At 38.2% G+C, this 21,491-nt stretch overlaps 1 protein-coding gene across 3 annotated transcripts in view; it reads left to right on the forward strand.

Moving 5' to 3' along the window:
* mon2 (MON2 homolog, regulator of endosome-to-Golgi trafficking) overlaps positions 1 to 21,491 on the forward strand; it is a 66,328-nt gene that overhangs the window by 25,049 nt on the left and 19,788 nt on the right. For 2 of the 3 annotated variants that reach the window (XM_061894558.1, XM_061894559.1), the window contains exons 16-28: positions 6,016 to 6,120; positions 6,217 to 6,297; positions 6,373 to 6,446; positions 6,554 to 6,644; positions 8,342 to 8,443; positions 11,392 to 11,502; positions 12,946 to 13,121; positions 13,284 to 13,446; positions 14,777 to 15,070; positions 15,155 to 15,353; positions 15,587 to 16,230; positions 17,773 to 17,916; positions 20,379 to 20,396. In XM_061894558.1, the coding sequence (XP_061750542.1) occupies positions 6,016 to 6,120; positions 6,217 to 6,297; positions 6,373 to 6,446; positions 6,554 to 6,644; positions 8,342 to 8,443; positions 11,392 to 11,502; positions 12,946 to 13,121; positions 13,284 to 13,446; positions 14,777 to 15,070; positions 15,155 to 15,353; positions 15,587 to 16,230; positions 17,773 to 17,916; positions 20,379 to 20,396 (2,202 nt within the window). The remainder of the gene's footprint in view (positions 1 to 6,015; positions 6,121 to 6,216; positions 6,298 to 6,372; positions 6,447 to 6,553; positions 6,645 to 8,341; positions 8,444 to 11,391; positions 11,503 to 12,945; positions 13,122 to 13,283; positions 13,447 to 14,776; positions 15,071 to 15,154; positions 15,354 to 15,586; positions 16,231 to 17,772; positions 17,917 to 20,378; positions 20,397 to 21,491) is intronic. The other variant, XM_061894562.1, reaches the window with a different exon arrangement.

Raw genomic sequence — 21,491 nt, forward strand, 5'->3', positions numbered from 1 at the left:
TTTGAGTCTTTAAAATACCCCATATTACCTTGTAGTCTCATCAAATGTATTTAATGTATGTGTTTGAGATAGTCTTAAAAATGTGGTACGGTACATGCAGTGTTGGTAATAACGGCGTTAAAAGTATAACAGCGATACTAACTATTTTTTCAGTAACGAGTGATCAAATTAACTACTGTTCCCACCGGTAGCCATTACTACAGTTTGGTTAAATGAAGCGCAAGGTGTCAGGTTTCAGCCACACATCAGCTGCTTTAGTGATGTGTGATACCACTTATTTTCTGTTCAATCAGATACCAAGTAAAATTCAGGCTGGTATCGGCGATACTGATCCGATGCCATTACTTTTTGTAAATATACCTAACGTCTCTGCTAAAATTTTAAAAGTTGTCTATTTTGAAATTAATCAGTCTAAATAAACAACTGTAAAAAAATACACCAAAAAATTAGCAAAAATCGGAATGTTATTAGAAAAAGCAGAAATTATACACAAAGTTTTGTCTTTAAATATATATTTGGTTTTTAGCATTTTTTTTTTTTTTAATGGAAAAATATCACAATGCACCCCCCACACCCCATACTTGACTTTTTAGTATGCGGCCCTTGGTGGAAAAAGATTAGACACACCTGATCTAAAATATTAAAAGCTCTAAAAATAAAAATTAAATATACCTAAAGTATGAACAAAGTTTAGTTACTTAAATAAAAAATAAATTGATACTAACTTAGGAATAATTTGGAAAAATACAACAACCATAATAAACACTGTTAAAAGTGTAACTGAACAATAATATTTTGTACAGGTAACATATTTGACACACTAGGTTATGTATTCAAACAATCATATTATTATTATAATTTTTTTATTCTATTATAAGATGGGAAAAAACAATTGATGTTACACGAGAAAAAGCTGAAATGTTATTAATAAAAATTAATAATATACTTAATCACTTATTATACATCGCTGAAACAGTATATTATTTTAGCCTTTTTTGAATAAAACTAAACATCAATATGACCCGCACATAGTTTGACTTTTCAGTATGCAGCCCTTGGTGGAAAAAAATTGGACACCCTTGAACTAAAGTATCGTTGTTTTGATTTGAGTATTGATATTAAAAGCATAAATATCTGGTATCGGTTGTATAGATATTTCAGTGTCGATCTGCACATCACTACGCTGCATGCAGAGAGAAGGGGGAGGGATGATGACGATTGGCTAGGTGGGCGAGTCGTGCCCTGCTCACGCTCTCTCACTGCAGGCTCAGTGTGACACACAACAAGACCCGTGGCAATTGGGACGAGGTAGCATTCTACAACTGAAAGTACCGGCACTACTTTTTGCTCATTGAAATTCAAGGCAACAATGTTTATGTAACATGCACGCTACGTTCAGGGAAAAGGCGTTTATCCATGTAAACACACAAGCAAACTTAAATTGCACCTCACATTAACACATGCCAACACGACGTTTGATGTTGCTGCCTATCCAACACAAAAAACCAAATGCTGGTATCAGAGTCATTACGTTTTGGAGTTTACATACATGATTAATCACTGGTGATTACTCGCTTGCATATTTATAATTAGCTTCAGAAAAGACTCTAATATTTGTACACAAATGCAATTTTATTGTCAGAATGTCGTCCAGGAATGTTTTTAAACGTTTTACTTGAATGAATGTCATTTATTTGCACCACACTTGCAAACAGTTTTATCTAAAGTCCTTTCAGGCTGTATTTTGTTATGCTGGTGCAAAGAGTTTCTCTACTTAAAGGCCAAATTTTCCTTTGTGTCTTTTTAAGTTTACATTTTTGAATACGGTATTGGGTTTTGTACTTTCAATATTTAAAATGTTATTTCATGAAATGTTTTTTTTTTTAAATACATTTTAACACACTGGAATCTACTGAATTCAGATACATGCCTTTCATCCATTCTTTTTCTACCACTTATTCCCTTTGTGGTCACTGGGGGTGCTGGTGCCTATCTCAGCTACAATCGGGTGGAGGAATTATCCAAATACTGTATGGAGTTTTTTTTAACAGTTACTTTTTGGTATCGAACAAAATGACACAATTAAAAACGTCACAGTTACTTTGCTGTCAGGTAACTGAGTTACTAACGCAATTAAGTTTTGGAAGAAATAATTTGTAACCATAACTAATTATTTTTTAAGATAAGATGACCCACACTGCTGCTCTGTACCAATTTCCAACACGAAACATTTGGAGTGACAAACAGGAATTAGTCTGCCTTAAACGGACAAAAATGTGAGGCAGTCGATGTGGAAGCGGACATTTAGTAGCATGAAAACAATGCATTGCAACACGGCTGTTGTTACCACTGTAACACCGTTAACACTGCCCTGTCGGTTGTGCGTGAAGGCGGATGTATTGTACGATCGTGTCGGTCGTAAACTGAGGGGTTTCTGAACGGCAGCTGTCCACCCTGCTTAGATTTTTTTAGTTTTTTGAAAATGCTGTTTACTACAAAATGAAACTATAATGTGCCTGTTGCTGTGCACATGCTACATAGCTAGCAGCGGATATTATAAAAGTCTACTAGAAGGCTGAATCATTAAGATGTGAAAGTGCAAATTCAATAATTTGTGGCTGCAGAGCAAACCATTTAACGCTTATTTGACAGGAGAATGGAAAAGTATATAAAGCACAGCGCACCTTCGGCAAGACACTTGGAACATGAGGCAGGGAAGCATTACAAGCTTCCCATTTTCCTTAATCTCTTTGTACTCCTTGGATGTGAAATGCGTCTTCAATTTTACTCATTATGGTCTTAAAAAAGTCTTAAATTTGACTCATTGAAACAGACAGAGACCCAGTACTATCCACGTAAATGAGACAACACATGATTGACTAAATAGCAGGGAGTGAGTCACAAGATAACTGCTTTGTCTACATCCAAGCTTGGTGGGTCAAGATGAACTCCAACACACACATGGTGACATTGTGAAGCAGACACTGCTTTCCAATATGATAAGCAGTACAAACACTAGTGCAGTGTTAAATAACACTTGACATTCATACTTTGGCCTTGTCTACTGTAAGGTATTCTCACTTGTGTTGCCAGCTGTTTGGACAATATTGTGCTGTGTTGATTCATTTTCAGTGAATACTAAATCTGTTCTGCTATACAAGATGTACACTGACTACTCTAAACGATATCCAAGTTTACTGTCTATTCGGGTTGTCCTGATATCAGTATTTTTGGTATTGGTACCAAAATGTATTTTAATACTTTTCAAAATAAAGGGTACCACAAAAAAATAATTATTGGCTTTATTTTAACAGAAAGGAACAATTTTGACATTAAATAAGATAGTGTACATACTAGACAACTTCTCTTTTAGTAATAAGTCAGCAAAATGTTTACTAAGTCTCCTAAATTTGCTGCTGACATATGCAGTAACATATTGTGTCATTTCACATTGTATTATTTTGTCAACATTGTTAAGGACATGTGGTAGAAAATGAATAAATAATCTACTTGTTCATTTACTGTTAATAGCTACTTACTTTTTGTTTTAACATGTTTTATCTAAACTTCTGTTAAAATATAATAATCACTTATTCTTCTGTTGTCTGGATATTTTACAAAAGTTTTCAGTGATATTACAAACCCTGTTTCCATATTAGTTGGGAAATTGTGTTAGATGTAAATATAAACCGAATAAAATGATTTGCAAATCATTTTCAACACATATTCAGTTGAATATGCTACAAAGACAACATATTCGATGTTCAAACTGATAAACTTTTTTTTTTTTTTCCAATAATTATTTCCTTTAGTATTTGATGCCAGCAAAACGTGACAAAGAAGTTGGGAAAGGTGGCAATAAATACTGATAAAGTTGAGGAATGCTCATCAAACACTTATTTGGAACATCCCACAGGTGTGCAGGCTAATTGGGAACAGGTGAGTGCCATGATTGGGTATAAAAACAGCTTCCAGGAAATGCTAAGTCATTCACAAACAAGGATGGGGTGAGGGTCACCAAATTGTAAGCAAATTGTCAAACAGTTTTAGAACAACATTTCTCAACGAGCTATTGCAAGGAATTTAGGGATTTTACCATCTACGGTCCGTAAAATCTTTAAAAGGTTCAGAAAATCTGGAGAAATCACTGCACGTAAGCGATGATATTATGGACCTTTGATCCCTCAGGCGGTACTGCATCAAAAACCGACATCAGTGTGTAAAGGATATCACCACATGGGCTCAGGAACACTTCTTAAAACCACTGTCAGTAACTACAGTTGGTCGATACATCTGTAAGAGCAAGTTAAAAAGCTACTATGCAAAGCGAAAGCCATTTATCAACAACACAAAGGAATGCCACCAGCTTCGCTGGGCCCGAGCTCATCTAAGATGGAATGATGCAAAGTGGAAAAGTGTTCTGTGGTCTGACGAGTCCACATTTCAAATTATATTTGGAAACTGTAGACGTGGTGTCCTCCGGAACAAAGAGGAAAATAACCATCCGGATTGTAATAGGCGCAAAGTTCAAAAGCCAGAATCTGTGATGGTATGGGGGTGTATTAGTGCCCAAGGCATGGGTAACTTACACATCTGTGAAGGCACCATTAATGCTGAATGGTCCATACAGGTTTTGGAGCAACATATGTTGTCATCCAAGCAACGTTTTCATGGACGCCCCTGCTTATTTCAGCAAAACAATGCCAAGCCACGTGTTACAACAGCGTGGCTTCGTAGTAAAAGAGTGCTGGTACTTTCCTGGCCCGCCTGCAGTCCAGACATGTCTCCTATCGAAAATGTGTGGCGCATTATGAAGCGTAAAATACGACAACACGACTGTTGAACAACTTAAGCTTTACAACAAGCAAGAATGATAAAGAATTCCACTTTCGAAGCTTCAACAAATAGTTTCCTCAGTTGCCAAACGTTTATTGAGTTTTGTTAAAAGAAAAGGTGATGTAACACAGTGGTGAACGTGCCCTTTCCCAACTACTTCGACACATGTTGCAGCCATGAAATTCTAAGGTAATTATTATTTGCAAAAAAAAATAAAGTTTACAAGTTTGAACATCAAATATGTTGTCTTTGTAGCATATTCAACTGAATATAGGTTGAAAATGATTTGCAAATAATTTTATTCCGTTTATATTTACATCTATCACAATTTCCCAACTCATATGGAAACGGGGTTTGTACAAATTTGGGTATCCATCCAATAGCAAGTAGTTACAGGGTCATACATTGGTCACACTTGAAGTTCAACTGTGTCCAGGGACGTATTTCCTAAGTTTATAAAGAATGACTAAAAATTTTGTGATGATAAACATTTTTGGGGATGTGATCATTGTAGTATCGACTAGATACAGCTCTTTAACTTGGTATCATTACGATGATGTTTGTATAGATCCACACATTTGTTTACATTCAGGAGTGCACGCTTGCTGTTAGCGGTTAGCTATTGTATCCACCTACAATGTCTATTTAGGCATTTTTATCTATACCTCATCCTGCAGGGATGATAGTTTATTTGTCACCATGGCGGCGAGGATTTAGAAGTATCTAAAACACTGTGGACAGAGGTTAGCTGCTAGATAGCTATGTTTTAAAACGCTGCTTATAGAGTGGCACTTCAGTGTTTATAGCTTTACCTTAATCGGTCGTTTTGAAGACAAAATACGTCCATTCTAACTCTTTTTTCTTTATATTGGTTCTGCTTTCAAGTGCTCAATGTTTGTGGTGACAAGCGCCATGCGCCTCAGGTCATATTACCAGCAATGTCACCACGGCGGCCGCCATGGCTTAAAAAACAAAAGTATCGGTATTTTTCAAAGGTAGTACAGTATCTTTTTAAATTCATTAGTACCATGGTACTTTATAAGTACCAGTATACCATACAACCCTAGTGTCTATCCAGTAGCATTAAATATGTACTCAAATTTGAAAGAAAAAAAACATTGGTATTGTGTTGTTACCTGTACCTTGCTCTCAGTTCTTACTGTGTATGTCTGTCCCAAGCTGACTGCCAAGAACATTCAGTGCATGCGGACCCTGTTGAACCTGGCCCACTGCCACGGCGCAGTGCTGGGCACCTCCTGGCAGCTTGTACTAGCCACACTGCAGGTACGACCCCCGGCTGCTCCTCCATAACACAGAGTAGCTGCTTTATTACTCATTGTACTATTCTGTGTACATTGTTGTTTTTTGTGTCTCTCCCAGCACTTAGTGTGGATTTTGGGACTGAAGCCCAGCGTGGGCGGTGCCCTCAAACCCGGTAGAGCTGTAGAGGGACCCAGTACGGTATGTTTGCCTAGAAAAAAGCATGTGTAAGTTACCCTATATGCGATGTGCTGACTTTGTCTCCATCTGAACTAGGTGCTGACCACGGCCGTGATGACCGACTTGCCTGTCATTTCCAACATTCTCTCCAGGCTTTTCGAGAGTTCCCAGTTAGGACACGTTCTCATAGTTTACCATTTGATCATATAATTTGTGTAGGAATAGTTAGCAGATGTTCATGATTCTAAAATGGTTCAAATGTACTATCTGATTATAGGTACCTAGATGATGTTTCCCTTCATCACTTGATCAATGCCCTGTGTTCTCTTTCCTTGGAAGCCATGGAAATGGCGTATGGGAACAACAAGGTGAATATTTTCCTTTTGTTTTTTTAAAGGCCCTATATTGCTGTTATTTTTCAACAATTATATATATATGTTTCAGAGGTCCCACAATACTGTAATAAAAGTGTGACGGAAAAAACCTGGCCTTGACGATGGAATTCAAACAGTTAAACATAAAATATGCCATATACAGGGTTTCCCCTCCATGTACTTGATTGTGGTGCATGGCCACGGCAAAATAAAAGTTGCCACTCTTAAAAATGTGTGTGCGTGTGCGCGTGTGTGTATATACATGTATGTATATACTGTATGTATGTGTGTATATATGTGTGTGTGTATATATATATATATATGTCTGTGTGTGTGTGTATGTATGTATATATATATATATATATATATATATATATATATATATATGTATATGTATATGTATGTATATATATGTATATTTTACAGGGGTGTCAAACTTGTTTTCTTTAAGGGGCCACATTGCAGTTATGGCTGCCTTCAAAGGGCCGCTTGTAACAGTGATTGATATGTGAATATGTTGTTATGATTTATTTGTTTCAGACATGTTTATTAACAAGTTACATTAAGGATCATCACATGGTTATATTTGCACATTTCAACATAACTGAAAATATGAATTTCGGTTACAGGGATTCACCTCAATGGTATTGTTACACAAATGCATATGCATTTGATTATTATATTTTTTTATGTACACTGTAAAAAAAAAAAAGAAAATATACTAAAAAAAAAACTGTCCACAATTTTAGTGTAACATTTATGGTGGTTTTACTGCATATTACTGTAAATGAAAAAACAACATTGTTTTTTTACAGTAAAATTTTGGCAACTGAGCAGCTGCCAGTTTTTTATAGTAAAATTTATTTTCATTTTTACATTTTACAATTTGGTGGATAAACTTGCTTTAAAATCATAAGTCAAGCAGATATTGACTAGTATTTTTATTTTTACTAAAACAAAAACTTTAAAATGCATAATATCATAGTATTTGTTGCATTATTAGATATAATTTTAAGTTTAAAAAATATGCAATTGCTTGCAATACATGTATTTTTTTCTTTCTTATATAGAAAGATGAAGTCGTTTATTGACACTGTATTTTTTTCTTTCTTATATAGAAAGATGAAGTCGTTTATTGACACATGTTATTTCAAGGCTTTCTTGGGCCACCTTAAATGATGTGGCGGGCTACATCTGGCCCCCAACCTTAACCCCCAAACCATACTTGCTAACATTGCACTCACATTTGAACAGCGACACCATGTTAAGTTATTATTTGCTGAAAAAACCCAAAATGATTCAACTGAAAGCTCCTAAAGTTAGCTGACGGGACAGTTGATGGAGCTTTAGGCAACATTTTAAAATGTGCAGCAAAGCCTGAAGTTGTGAGCTTATACTTGGAGGGGGCCTAATCAAACTTGGGGTGGGTCAGAGGCAGTTTCATGTCTTATGACATCATGAAAAGCACGCGTTTGAGGGCCTTGTTTCCTCTCCCATTTGGTGTTTATAAACTAATATTACCGCTAGAACCTCATTAAAAAGTCAGGTTTGGATAGTTTGTGTCGGGAGTGTGTGTATATATTTTGTACTGTACAAGCTGTATCGCAATTCATTTTCTATAGCATTGCTTCATTTATGTTTAACTGTGTCTGAGATGGACGGTATCCACTTTAAAAATGTGTTGTCTCCAGGAGCCGTCTCTGTTCGCGGTGGCCAAACTGCTGGAGACGGGCCTGGTCAACATGGATCGTATAGAGATCCTATGGAGACCTCTGACTGGACACCTACTGGAGGTAACGTCCGCCATTCATTCTTACAATTGTCGAGTGAAACATTCAAACATTATAACTTGTTGTTCTGAACACTCACACCTGAAAGAGCATTCTCTTGTAGAAAAAATTGTATGTATGAAGGTTTTCTTCACATTTTTCTTTCTCTATCTCTCCCTCTTCTGTTGCATTCCTGTATGTTTCGCAGAAGGTAAGCAACGATACTTTATCCTCCTATTCTTTGTCTTTTCCCTTCTCCCTATCAACTTGGCGCAGTGAAGAGGCTGCTGTGTCATGATGTCTTCCTCCATGAGTGTTTAAGCTGGCAGTCTATTCACTTTCATGTTGGCAACAGGAGGTTTTGATTGGCTGCAGAAGCAGGATCTGGTGCTGCATCTGTTCTGCTCTTTTGTCTCTGGGTTACATGCACACAAGAGCTGTCCAAACTTTTTTTTCACCAAGGGCCACATAATAAAATAGGGATTTGCAAACTATTTAAAAACAAATTTACATGCTAAATATGTATCATTTAAAGACATTGAGTATTAGTTATCGGTGTCAAGATTGTAGCCATTTCACTTTACATTGCAATTTTTTTCCAATCCTTGCTCTTTGTGTAAGTGTATGTTTAACTTTACTCTAACAATGAGCTGTGGGCTAATAAAAAAAACTAACCACGGGTTCTAAATGGCCGCCAGCCCACTCTTTGGACTCGCTTGACATGGGCCATTTTTCTCTACAGTCCCACAAAGTGTGAAATTAAATTGTTAGTTATTAATCATGCAGTAATGAAGAAGCCAAAATAATCTGTAAATGCATGGAGTGTCCTAATGCTTCAAGAATTTTCCAATTGTTTTAAGTGACAAAAAGAGTCCAAGTCATGTGTACACTTATAAAGGTCATCAAATTAAGTACAAGAATACTTATTCCATTGTATAAGAAAATAATCCGTCCACTCCAATCTTTCCACAATAGTGCAATGTTTCCGCGGGTCGTTAAAAACCATTACAATTATAAAAAAATATATTTTGCGAAACTTAAGGCCTCAAATGGCATTGAAAAGCATTCAATTCGATGTCCAGAGGCATCTATCTATTAAAAAAAATTATCCGGTGAAATCACGCATGCTGTTTAATCACAAGTCTGTGATTAAAGGCAGGCAGCTTACGGTGCCACATTTTTTTGGCGTGACCAAGAAAGCAACTTCTGCTGACGCCACTACAACTGGCAGCTGGTGCTACCACTACAGAAAAACAGGTCAATAAAAGTAAACTCTCAGATGAAACAGTCTTGTGAGGCAATTCTAATTCACGAAAGAGTAACAGTAACTTTTCAACTATTCAAGATTATCATTGTCAAAAGTTTACAATTTTGTCTATACAGACAGTTGTAATATTTCTGCAGTAGGACATTAAAAAGGTATTCAAAGTATTAAATCCGATTGGCTGATACCTGCAGAAACCCTGTAGTGATGGGTAAAAGAAACCTCAGTGAGTGTATTTATGCTGCGCTGATCCTGTGTTGGTGTTTTGTAATGGCACCATGTGCTGGATTAAAAAGTCACTACATTTGACCAGCAAATAGAGTTACAGTGATTTATGAACGTAATTGGTTGTTGAACATGGTTAGTAAATCGAAAGCTCTACATAGTGAATAAAATATCTCCATATGCTAAACTATCCTATATGGGCTGCTCTGCAAACACACGCACAGGAGTCTCTTTGGTCCCCTCACAAACGATCAGAAATCACAAAAATCCCTAACTTTAACAACCATGTTGCTAGTATAACGAACATTTTAAAAAGTAAAATCCACTAATCCACTTAGTGTAAATAAACACCAGGCCTGAGGGCTTATAAGAGGAGAGAAACAAGCAGACAGAGGGAGAGAAGGGGAAGCCTCTGCTGTGATCTAAGTCCACTTTAGTATCTTTTTACAGAAAAGTCTGTTCTCATCTTAATTAAAAACTTGCTGCGGTATGAGCCGGCTTTCTCATTCTCTTCAATACGAGCAAGCACAAAACGTCTGCCAGCGGGACACAAAATGAACGAATGAAACGTTGGTTTACAGAGACGAGGTTCAGATATTTGGCATCATCTAAAAGTTTGTAAATCGGGATTCCAATTAAATGTACCAAATATACTGAGATTTATATACTTTTTTCAAACGAATGGCTGTGCAGAGAGCAACATGAAACTGAGCCCTGATCAATGAACCAAACAGTAAACTGGAAAATATTACATATCACTATAAGACCTATATGATCCCACATTTAGTTTTTTTTTTCATTTTCTTAGCTGTATTTAGATTGATAATTGTGATGAATACCGATTTAAAATGCGGCACACCACCTTTTTGACTTCTTTCGGCGCAAGCCGTCACTAGTGAGCCAAAAGAAGTGCTTCATGATAAACACATTTTGATGCAACAGAGCATTTGTATCCTTCACATGTTTGTTTTTTTGATAAATTGTCACACATCCAGTGTCACTGTTTTATAACATGTTAAACCAGGGTCTAACCCGCCTTCTGCCCGAATGCAGTTGAGATAGGCTCCAGCACCCCCGCGCCCCCGAAAGGGACAAGCAGTAGAAAATGGATGGATTCTTAAGCATCGTTTGACCCATCACTAGGTGGCAATATAACCCTTACCTCTAAGGCAATTTTAGGCAGCAGAGTTTTATATTTTTATCATGTTTTGAAAAATACTAACCATAATAGTATTTGGAAGTGGCATGATTCTTCTGCTCAGCTTGGAATCTCCATGTGTGTCTCTGCAAACACGTGATTACACTTGTCTGTCGCAACGCATCCTTGTATGTCGTCACTTGGAGTCCTGTTTTATTTTATACATTTGCCCCACACATGCACGCGTGCAGAGACGAATGACGCACAAACTTCTACAAACATTTCTTTTTCCCCACTCTCCGTGCTTGTGTTTGCATTTGTGCGTATGTTTGGTGTTTCCTGCAGGTCTGCCAGCACCCGAACTCCAGGATGAGAGAGTGGGGGGCTGAGGCGCTGACGGCTCTCATCAAAGCCGGCCTGGACTACAAGCACGAGCCGCCGCTCGGCCAAAATCAGGTAGCTAACTAAACCTTTTGTGTTGCTCAAGAAGTCAAAGTCTGTTGTCCAAAGTCTTAATTGTATCATTTGACCCGCCTCGTCCATAAAGGAAAAATCCTTAATCATATGGGTTCCATTTTATTTAGGTTCCTTATCTTTATGCTACATTTCACTGTGTGCAAATGTAGGACACTCTATGGGCTAAATGACAATTGTGGCGCCTCCTATGGGTTGTGGTCAAAATACTTTGTAATTCATGCTAGCATACATGTATTAAAGTTTTATAACCATTATACAAATGGTCAATGACCAGGGATGGGTACTGTTCACATTTGAACCGATTCGGTACCAATTCCTGGTAACCGGGAATCAATACAGTTACTCATCTGTGCCAATTTTTGGTACTTTTGTGTGTGTTAGCTGAGATGGGCACCAGCGCCCCCCGCGACACCAAAGGGATTAAGCGGCAGACAATGGATGGATGGGTGGATGTTTGAAAGTTTAATTTGTTTGTATAACATTTTAAAAGGAGCTGATTATGATAATTGTGCTGTACAGTTGTTATACAATATCTTGTTTTCATATACCATTAGAGTCATATTAGCAATGTAGTTGCACTTCCAAGATTTTAGTTGGCAGAGCTGTATAGGCTATCCATGGTATGTAGTTTCACTAGGAAGTAGCTGAAATTTTTTATGTTGCGCCCTACAAAGTGTTTATATTGTAAGTATTGTGCTTATTACACACCAGCTGTTTGATTGTAATGTTCATCTTAGTTGTATTTTTCATTACTAAATTTAGAGGTGTTGAAATAGCCATGTAAAATTGCTAACACTAATTGTAGCCTGTCTATGGCGAATCGAATGTAAATTAGCATCAGGCTAGCGCATTTTGAGAGAGTGGAGACTTACTTTAGGTTCAAGCGTTTTCTACCAAGCATACTTGCTCTGTTGGTGTATAAAACTGTGAAGTTACTTGGTGAGAGTTTGGCTGAGTCCGCCCTAAGTGCTGCGTGATTGATTGTTTACGTGAGCTGCTGTTTGGTCTGCAACCGAATGTGACGTCATGTGCAACAAAGGTATCGGCAGTGTTTGATTTTAGGTGAATCTATACCCGGTAGTACCAACAGAATTCGGTCGGTGCCTGTAAAAGTACCGAATTCGGTACCCATCCCTATCAATGACTTATGGACAATTACGAAGTCGTCTTTGTGACCCAGCTAAGTTTTTGTTTTTACAGACATGTGCTTATAAATCCCCTATATGTGTGCACCAAAATGTTGTGGTCGTATAGATAAATACATTGGAATTGTACAGAATTGTTTTGGAAAAGCAGCATTGAGCTGTGTAAGAAATTTCAAGTCATTGCGACTTTTTTAGTCTCAGGGTAGAGGTACACTAAATATTGCAGTAATATTAAAAAATGTCAGAAAAACTAAGTGAATTGCTGTCTTACTTTCAGCGGCTGCAGCTTTTGCTGCTTAACCCCCTGAAGGAGTTGTCCAATGTGCTGCACGCAGACATCCGGCAGAAGCAGCTGGAGAGTGTTCTGCAGATCCTCCAGAGCCAGGGGGACAGCCTGGGCCCCGGCTGGCCCCTCGTCTTAGGTGTCATTGGAGCCATTCGCAATGATCAAGGGTAATGAGCCAGCGTCATCCACTTGAACAAATAAACCTCAATTAGACAGCTAAAATAACAAGGGTTCTAATTACCTGTATACTATGACTATACTCATTGTACGTGAGGAGCATCTTGACAAATGTGAACCTGAACCGCATCTGGATCTGTGTTCCCCATCAGTGAGTCATTGATCCGAACAGCTTTCCAGTGCCTGCAGTTGGTGGTGACCGACTTCCTACCCACCATGCCTTGCACGTGCCTCCAGATCGTAGTGGATGTAGCCGGAAGTTTCGGGCTACAGAACCAGGAGCTCAACATCAGCCTCACCTCTATCGGCCTTTTGGTACATACCCATATTTGTCCCTGTAACTTAAAAATGACTGTATTTTTTTTAAAAGGAAATAGACGCCGTACATTGCATTTATCAATGTAACATTCAGGAGTTGGACAGGAGGACACAATTGTTAGCGACACCAGTCTAGCTCCAGTGCAATTATCACAGTCATGGTTTTACATCTACATCAGCTCCCATGTCGGTTGCTGACAGGCAGATTGTTGGCAGAGATTTATTTTAAGAGGTTAAGTAAAGCCTTTTTTTTCCCCTTTGAGTAGGGGATGTATACAAGGGGTGGGCCCATGTAGCAAGGGGAAAGATTTTGTCACACATCAAAAGTGTTTCTCTCAAACGTAGAACCAGTGAAGGAGAGGATTTAGATCAGAAGTGTGCAAATTGTGGCTCGAGGGCCAGTTGCGTCCCGCAGGTAATTTTTTTTAACAGATCCCTTCATGTTCTAAAAATACTATTACCAAAATAATAATAGAGCGTACAGGTGAAATGTAACAAGAAAAAGTTGCAATATTGACTATGAACACATAGCTGTCATGCAGGCATTTTTGTTTCTTTAAAATTGTCATTGCTCAAAAAATAATAATGAATCAAAATCAATGTTTTGAATTATTGACCTATTAAAGGGTCCAATTAATTTCCAAATATTCCACTCTGAAATATTTTTGGGGAAAAGCTTTCAAATTTTGTGTTTGCCATAAAAAATATTTTTTCCAGACAAAAAGGGGCAAAAACAAATAAAAGAAACATTAAAAAAAAAATATATATATATATATATATATATATATATATGATCGACAGACCCAAAGTTGATCAAGAGATTTAAGCGTTGAAAGTACAAACATTTAAAAAAAATGTATGACCTATTTTTAACACAAAAAAATAAATAAAACTTTATAGCGACAGATAGATCTAAAGTTGATCTAGAGATTTAAGCGTTGTCAAAAAAAATGATATGCGATTTATTTTTCAAATTTTTATGATTTCTGGGTGCCTGGGACCAAACTTGAGAGCCTTAACAGCTAAAAAAGAATCCAATGGTATATATTGTATTGGGTTTCAAAATGAAAAATATCAAAATGGCCCAAGCAGTGGAAAAAATTTGTATACCTCTGATTTTTCTTAGGTTTAGTGCTCACAAACTGGCTCTAGGGACACTTATAAAGTCATTTTTTGCATAATAGGAGACCTTTAATTGCGCCACTGACATTTTATAGATGACAGAACAGTATTAACATCATATTTATTTGCACTTAAAAGTGACAGGTGTGCACTAATGGACGAAAGTCTTGACATAAACCTATTAATCCATATTTTCCCCGCACAGTGGAACATTTCGGACTACTTCTTTCAAAGAGGTGAAACCATCACAAAGGAGTTGGAAAGGTATGAAGAGGCTCAGGTCAAGCAGGCCCGGGAAAGAGGAGAGACCCTGAACAGACCCTTCCACCCGGCCCCTCCCTTTGACTGCCTGTGGCTATGCCTCTATGCCAAGCTGGGCGAGCTGTGCGTTGATCCAAGGCCCGCTGTGCGAAAAAGCGCCGGCCAGACGTTGTTTTCCACCATCGCCGCGCATGGCACCTTGCTACAGCAGCCAACATGGCACATTGTGGTCTGGAAGGTAGCGTCCAGCAATTATGTCATTTTCACTCAGGAAAATCGTTTAATTTATGGGCTCAATGCTTTACCTCCCTGTTCCTACCAGGTACTGTTCCACTTGCTGGACTGCGTGCGCAAGTCGTCCACCACTGCCGACAAAGAGAAGATCGAGTCCGGCGGTGGCAACATCCTCATACACCACTCGCGTGACACAGCGGAGAAACAGTGGGCAGAGACGTGGGTGCTGACTCTTGCTGGGGTGGCGCGCATTTTTAACACAAGGCGGTACTTCCTCCAACAGTTAGGTGAGTCAGGGGCAACCTACTACACCAGGGGTGTCCAAACATTTGGACTTGGGGTCCGCATTGGGTAAAAGTCTGCATGTAAAAAAACGTATGTACTGTATGTATATATTTATATATGCATGTGTATATATACAATATATACATACATACACACACTCATACAGAGAGAGAGAAGGATATGTATATATACATATATGTATATATGGATGTGACGTGTGTCTTTGTTACCGTAGGGGATTTCTTCGAGGCCTGGGAGGTTCTCCTCAACCACATCCAGTCGGCGGCGCTCAGCAAGAACAACGAAGTCTCCCTGGCCGCCCTCAAGAGCTTTCAGGAGATCCTTCAGATAGTGACGCCCATGAAAGACTCTGACAGAGCAGGAGACGCCCTTGCTGCTATAGGGGTCCCCCCGGTCCTTATCGATCCCCTCTCAGCGTCCGGTCCCGGCAGACCTCTCGTGCGCTCTGACTCGCTCGTGGAAAGGCTGACGCGGTACAACGGCGCCGAGCTGCAGGCCCCACCGCCAGGCGAAGAGTCCGCCTTAGAGGACCTGGCCTTATGGTGGTCGGCGTGGAACACATGGTACCGCACGGGAACGGACAGCACGAGGCCGCCTAGTGGCCAGACGGAGAAGCTTTCCTTCATCCCCAGCCAGCCGTTCCTCACGGCGTTGATCCAGATTTTCCCGGCTCTGTACCAGCACATTAAGGGCAATTTCAGCATGGAAGACCTGAAAAAGCTGGGGGTCATCCTCCACGGTGCCGTGTCGGTGCCCATCAGCAGCGATGCCTCCCCCTTCATCCTGCCCTCCTACACTGAGGCCGTACTCACCAGCCTGCAGGAAGCCGTGCTCACTTCTCTTGATGTTCTTCAGAAGGTGAAATGAAAAAAACCTCTTGTATTTATTTCATTCATTTTTATTATATTTATATGTATTTGCAACCTCCTCACAGCAACCTTTTTCAAAGCAAAAAATCTAACAAGAACACCACCGGTGAGCTTATGTAACGATTAGTGGTCTAACAGAACACGTTTGACAATTGTCTATATATTTTTCATAAGAACAAACTTTAAGTAATACATTTTCTACTGGCCCGAATAAAATGATTGGTGTTTACGGCGATACTCATTGGGTCTCGTCAACGCGTACGCGGGTGTGCACACGAACACTCCTGGTTTAATGGATAGTGTCATGTGTGGATCAATCTGAAATATCGGTTTTTAAGCTCTAATTTCAATTCTGAAATGAAAATATCTATACTTTTGATACTTAAGTTCTGGACTGTCCAAACTTTTTTCCACTGAAAAAGATACTCACTGAAAAAGTCACACATCTGAGGGCCATATTACTATTTTTGTTATTTGAAAAAATGCTAAAAACAGATATTGTGTCAGCTTTCTGTTATAGGTCATAAGTTGACAAAGTATAGTATTAATTATTAGTCGGAATATTTCTGCTTTTTCTCATTGCATACAGATGTTTTTGCTCTTTTTCTTACCTTTTTACTCTTGTTTTTTACCAATGTAAGAATAGAAAAAAAATGATAATATGATTAACTGCATAACCCATTGTGTCAAGAATTCCACCTTTATGAAAATATACAGATATATATATTTTTTTACTTAACCAACTAACTAAACTTTGTTTATATTTTAAATATATTTTTGTTTTGAGAGCTTCTAACCTTTTTCTAATTTATTAATAGGTTAATATGGGTAGGCCCTGTGATGAGGTAGCGACTTGTCCAGGGTGTACGCCGCCTTCCACCCGTTTTCAGCTGAGATAGGCTCCAGCACCCCCCGCGACCCCAAAGGGGACTAGCGGTAAAAAATGGATGGATATATATTGTTTTTTTTTTTTTGTAATTAACTAACTAAATTCAACTTTGTTTGTATTGTAAGTATATTTATTTTTATTTTATTTTGAGAGCTTCTAATATTTTTGATCAGGGGTGTTTAAAATGTTTCCACCCAGGGCCGCATACTGCAATCAATGCTAAAGGTTCTTGGCACTCACTGCAGTTGAGTAAAATAGGGAAAAAGGCCGTCTCTCGCTAACAATTGAGGAAATAATAACTTAAAACACATTTTGGATGAAATAGATCTTCTATTCACCTTGTTTAACGATTTTACAGTGAAATTATTCTCTGTGTAGATTCCCAGTCTTCCAAATTGAGTCGGGGAAATATTTGAAAAGGCCGAAAACGTAAACGCTCCTCAATCCTGTTGTTTTTTATTAAAATTTCCCCCAGTATTCCAACATAAATAAGAAGTATAAATGCAGACGTCGACTCCCTTTATTTTTCTAAATCTGTGTCACATTACATGCAGGAAACAACGAGTGGGCCGCGCTCAGTGATATATTACAGTATGTAATCCCACGGTGGATGTCAGCAGTGTTTGTTCTTCCCCGCTGCAGGCCATCTGTGTGGGCCCGGAGAACCTGCAGGTCATGTACCCGGCCATCTTTGAGCAGCTGCTGCTCTTCGTGGAGTTTTCCTGCAAGCCTCCACAGTACGGCAGGATGGAAACCAAACACGTGGCCAATGCCAAATACAACCAGGTACTGTTTAATTAAACAATCAGCCCTTTTTCTCTCTCCCTCATCCGTCAAGTTCTAATGTGTCCCTCATTTGTGGACTCTCGTAAGCCTAACAGGTTATTCTTGACTGTCATTTGTAACCTGCAGCCATATTCCCTCCCTCATGCTTTCTCTTGCTGGCTCACTATACAACATCTCTACTGCATCCCAAAGAAACATTGAGCCATAAGTCTTTCTCATGCTTGTTGTCTCAGAGTGCAGTGCAGCCGCTAAAGTCCCACAGTCGTCACACACAACTTCATTTTAGTGAGCATCTAAACCGGGACTATTTAATTAAATTGTTCCTAGTATCTAATTTAAAAAAAAAAAATACAAGCACTGTTAATTACTTTTCCCTACTTTATTATTCTTTTTTAATAAGGTTTGAAAATTTGTGCAGTGGAACCTCGATTTATGAACTTACCGTTAATTTAGGACTGTAAGCCGCTAACTTTTTGTACACTTTAAACCCTGTGGGTTTAAGTAATTTGTGAAATTGAAATACAGAAAGAATTCCATTATAAGTTAATAATACTAACACAGACACTCGTAAACGTGTTATCATATTAACTAATGCTAACGTCATTACATTACGATAGCACATACAAATATGCATGAAAACACTCCTACAGACATCACACATGGGACGGTTTAGTAAGTATAAACAGTTTTAGTTGTATTGTAAAACTTACAAAAGTTGCTGAGAGTGAGGAGTTTTTAGAATTATGGGGCACTATCTACATTTCCTCCGCCATACCGCCCACATCTACCATGCACACTGGTACTTAAACTGACAGGTATTGTATTTTCCGGACTATAGAGCGCACCGGTATATAAGCCGCACCCAATAAAAGTTAGAAAAATATATTTTTTTATAATAGCCGCACTGCACGATAAGCCACAAACACATATATATATATATATATATATATATATATATATATATATATATATATATATATATATATATATATATATATATATATATATATATATATATATATATATATATATATATATATATATAATTATTTACACAAAAAGATTTTGTAAATATTTATTTACATACCTTAATTGTTTCCAAACGGTTGATCAAGCAAAACAGAAGTCATCGTCATGGACCCACTAGCTGCGGAAGCTAGCTCTCCAATCAGCTAAACGGACTCAATAACTCCACAGAGACGATTTGGTGAATTTACTGAGGATTTTGTACAACTGTAACAATACAAAAAAAATGCCACTGTACGTTGCTAATACTAACACAGACACTGTTAGCATATTAGCTAATGCTAACAATTCCTAGCTTCGTTACATTACAATAGTACGTACAGATAGATATGCACGAAAACACTCCTACAGACATCACACATGGAACGGTTTAGTAAGTATAAACAGTTTTTAGTTATATTGTAACACTTGCTGAGAGTGATGAATGAAGAATCCATACGAGTAGTACCCTATATACGGCTATAAGACTGAATAGCATTCCAGTCAGTTGTTTTGCATGTTATTTTTACCATCCATAAATTACCTGCTGTCTTTTAAGCTGCAGGGTTCAAAGAGTAAGAAAAAAGTAGCGTCTTATAATCCGGCATTTACAGTAGTATTGCAATTTTTACTACCGACAAAGCCAGTGACCTTGGTAGAAAAGGCTCCACTATTCCAAAAGGTGCGAGCTTAATTCCTATTTACATAAGATTTGCCATAAACAGGCTATTATTAGCATTAGCGATTTTACATTGCTATTTAAATACCACCAAATTTGGTAAAAAATAAAATAAAAAAATCCAACTAACATTTATTAACCCACAAAAAAGTACCCACATTTGGTACCGTTGAGTACTGGTATCGATTACCTAGTCCTATCCAACCCTGCCAAGTGTAAAAAGCAATAGTCAAAGAGCCTCAATATATAATATGAGCAGTCTGCTGTTTTTTAAGGACCTGCTGCAAAACGACACAGTGTAGAAAGGTTTCATGATGGCGACAGTTTGACCCAGGAAAGGATCATTCACACTGCATGATTTACTCAGTCTATATTGAACAAATCAGAATTAGTCGGACTTTAGAGGCTCAATTGTACTTGAAATCCAGCATGTGCTTTCTCTTCACCATCCAACACCAAGCAGCCTGAGGCAATCCCGCTAATAAACATTTCCACTACTAACACCCCCTAATTCTGTCCTATTTCCCCATCTCGATGTGTCTTAACATTGTTTAACTAAGAGGGTCAGAGAGCCAAACAGATGTTGCGGGTGGTCTTTATTGGCTCGCTGCTCACTGACCTTGAGTGTTTCCCCATAAATCTGTCTGGATGACTCCATTGACTCATCGAAAACAACAAAAAGCGCTGCAGATTTTGTACTGGAAACAGCACTTTTAATGTCAACATCTCTTCTCATTCTGTTCCTCGGGACCACTCACTGACTGGATAACCGTTTTAGATCCAGCTGTTTGCACCGGTGAGTTCCATCATCCCTCCCCCAGCCCTCTGTCTATGTTACTGTACCCGACTGCACTGTATTCAAGCTTCTCCTCCATGAGGGATCGTGCATGGGATCCTCTCGCTCGCTCCACGCTCTGCCTGCCGCTAACATTTCCTGTGCCGTGTCACTTTGGTTTCCTTTGTGTGGTTGCCCTTTTTTTGCTTTTCCTACTCGTACTGTTGCCTCAATGCATCACAACAATGCTCATTTAATCCCTAATAAAGCTGGCGTTTCACTAGAATAAAGGATCATTGAGACAACAGCACAATGGTATTTTCAAATTAAATCAAAAAGAAAGAAAATCTGATAAACACAAAATAAAAATCTGATTTATTTTCCAGTGGTACACTCAGAAACTATTATAATTTAGTAGAAAACATCACAAATTTAGTTTCTAGATAGCAGATGTATTATTCTTCGCACAAGTACAAGTAAAAAAAAACTGGGTTTTTGTTTTGAATCACTGTAATAAATATAAATGACATATTCCAAAAGAGAGCGAACAGCAGCAACATCTGCTGCATCTAGAGGGGCACCACTACCCATGCCCCAGATGCAGAGGAGTCCCTACATTGGTACATTTTGCATTTATTCATCATTTGTTATAAATGTGTTATAGAAAATAAAAAAGCCACAATCAGACCAATTACTCAAAATATAAAAACAACAAATAGAATGAAATGTCTTTAAAGGCGAACCTCACTCTTTTTTTTTTTTCCTTACCATTCACACTCCCTATTTAGGACAAGGACACTTATGTTTTCTATTTTTTATGAATTCTAATTTGTAAAATAAAGCAAGTACGAGGTGACTTACAATGCAGCTAAAGGGACCATTCTATTGCATCCATAAAGCCTTTATAAAACACCTTCAAAAAGCGCCAACAATACTCCATTTATACCTCGTGACCTGAATATTGACCAATTATTAGCGATATTGTTATAAAAAGCGCTAATGCAGAGGAACAACTTTTAGCCACACCGTGATAACTGAGCGATAACAAGCATATGCAGCTATATTTACTTGCAGAGTTAGTGAAAGTTCATTCTAGATTATAATTCATGCCTCTCA

This window comes from Nerophis ophidion, linkage group LG03 (genome assembly GCF_033978795.1).
Source record: "Nerophis ophidion isolate RoL-2023_Sa linkage group LG03, RoL_Noph_v1.0, whole genome shotgun sequence".
NCBI classification, from domain to species: Eukaryota; Metazoa; Chordata; class Actinopteri; order Syngnathiformes; family Syngnathidae; genus Nerophis; species Nerophis ophidion.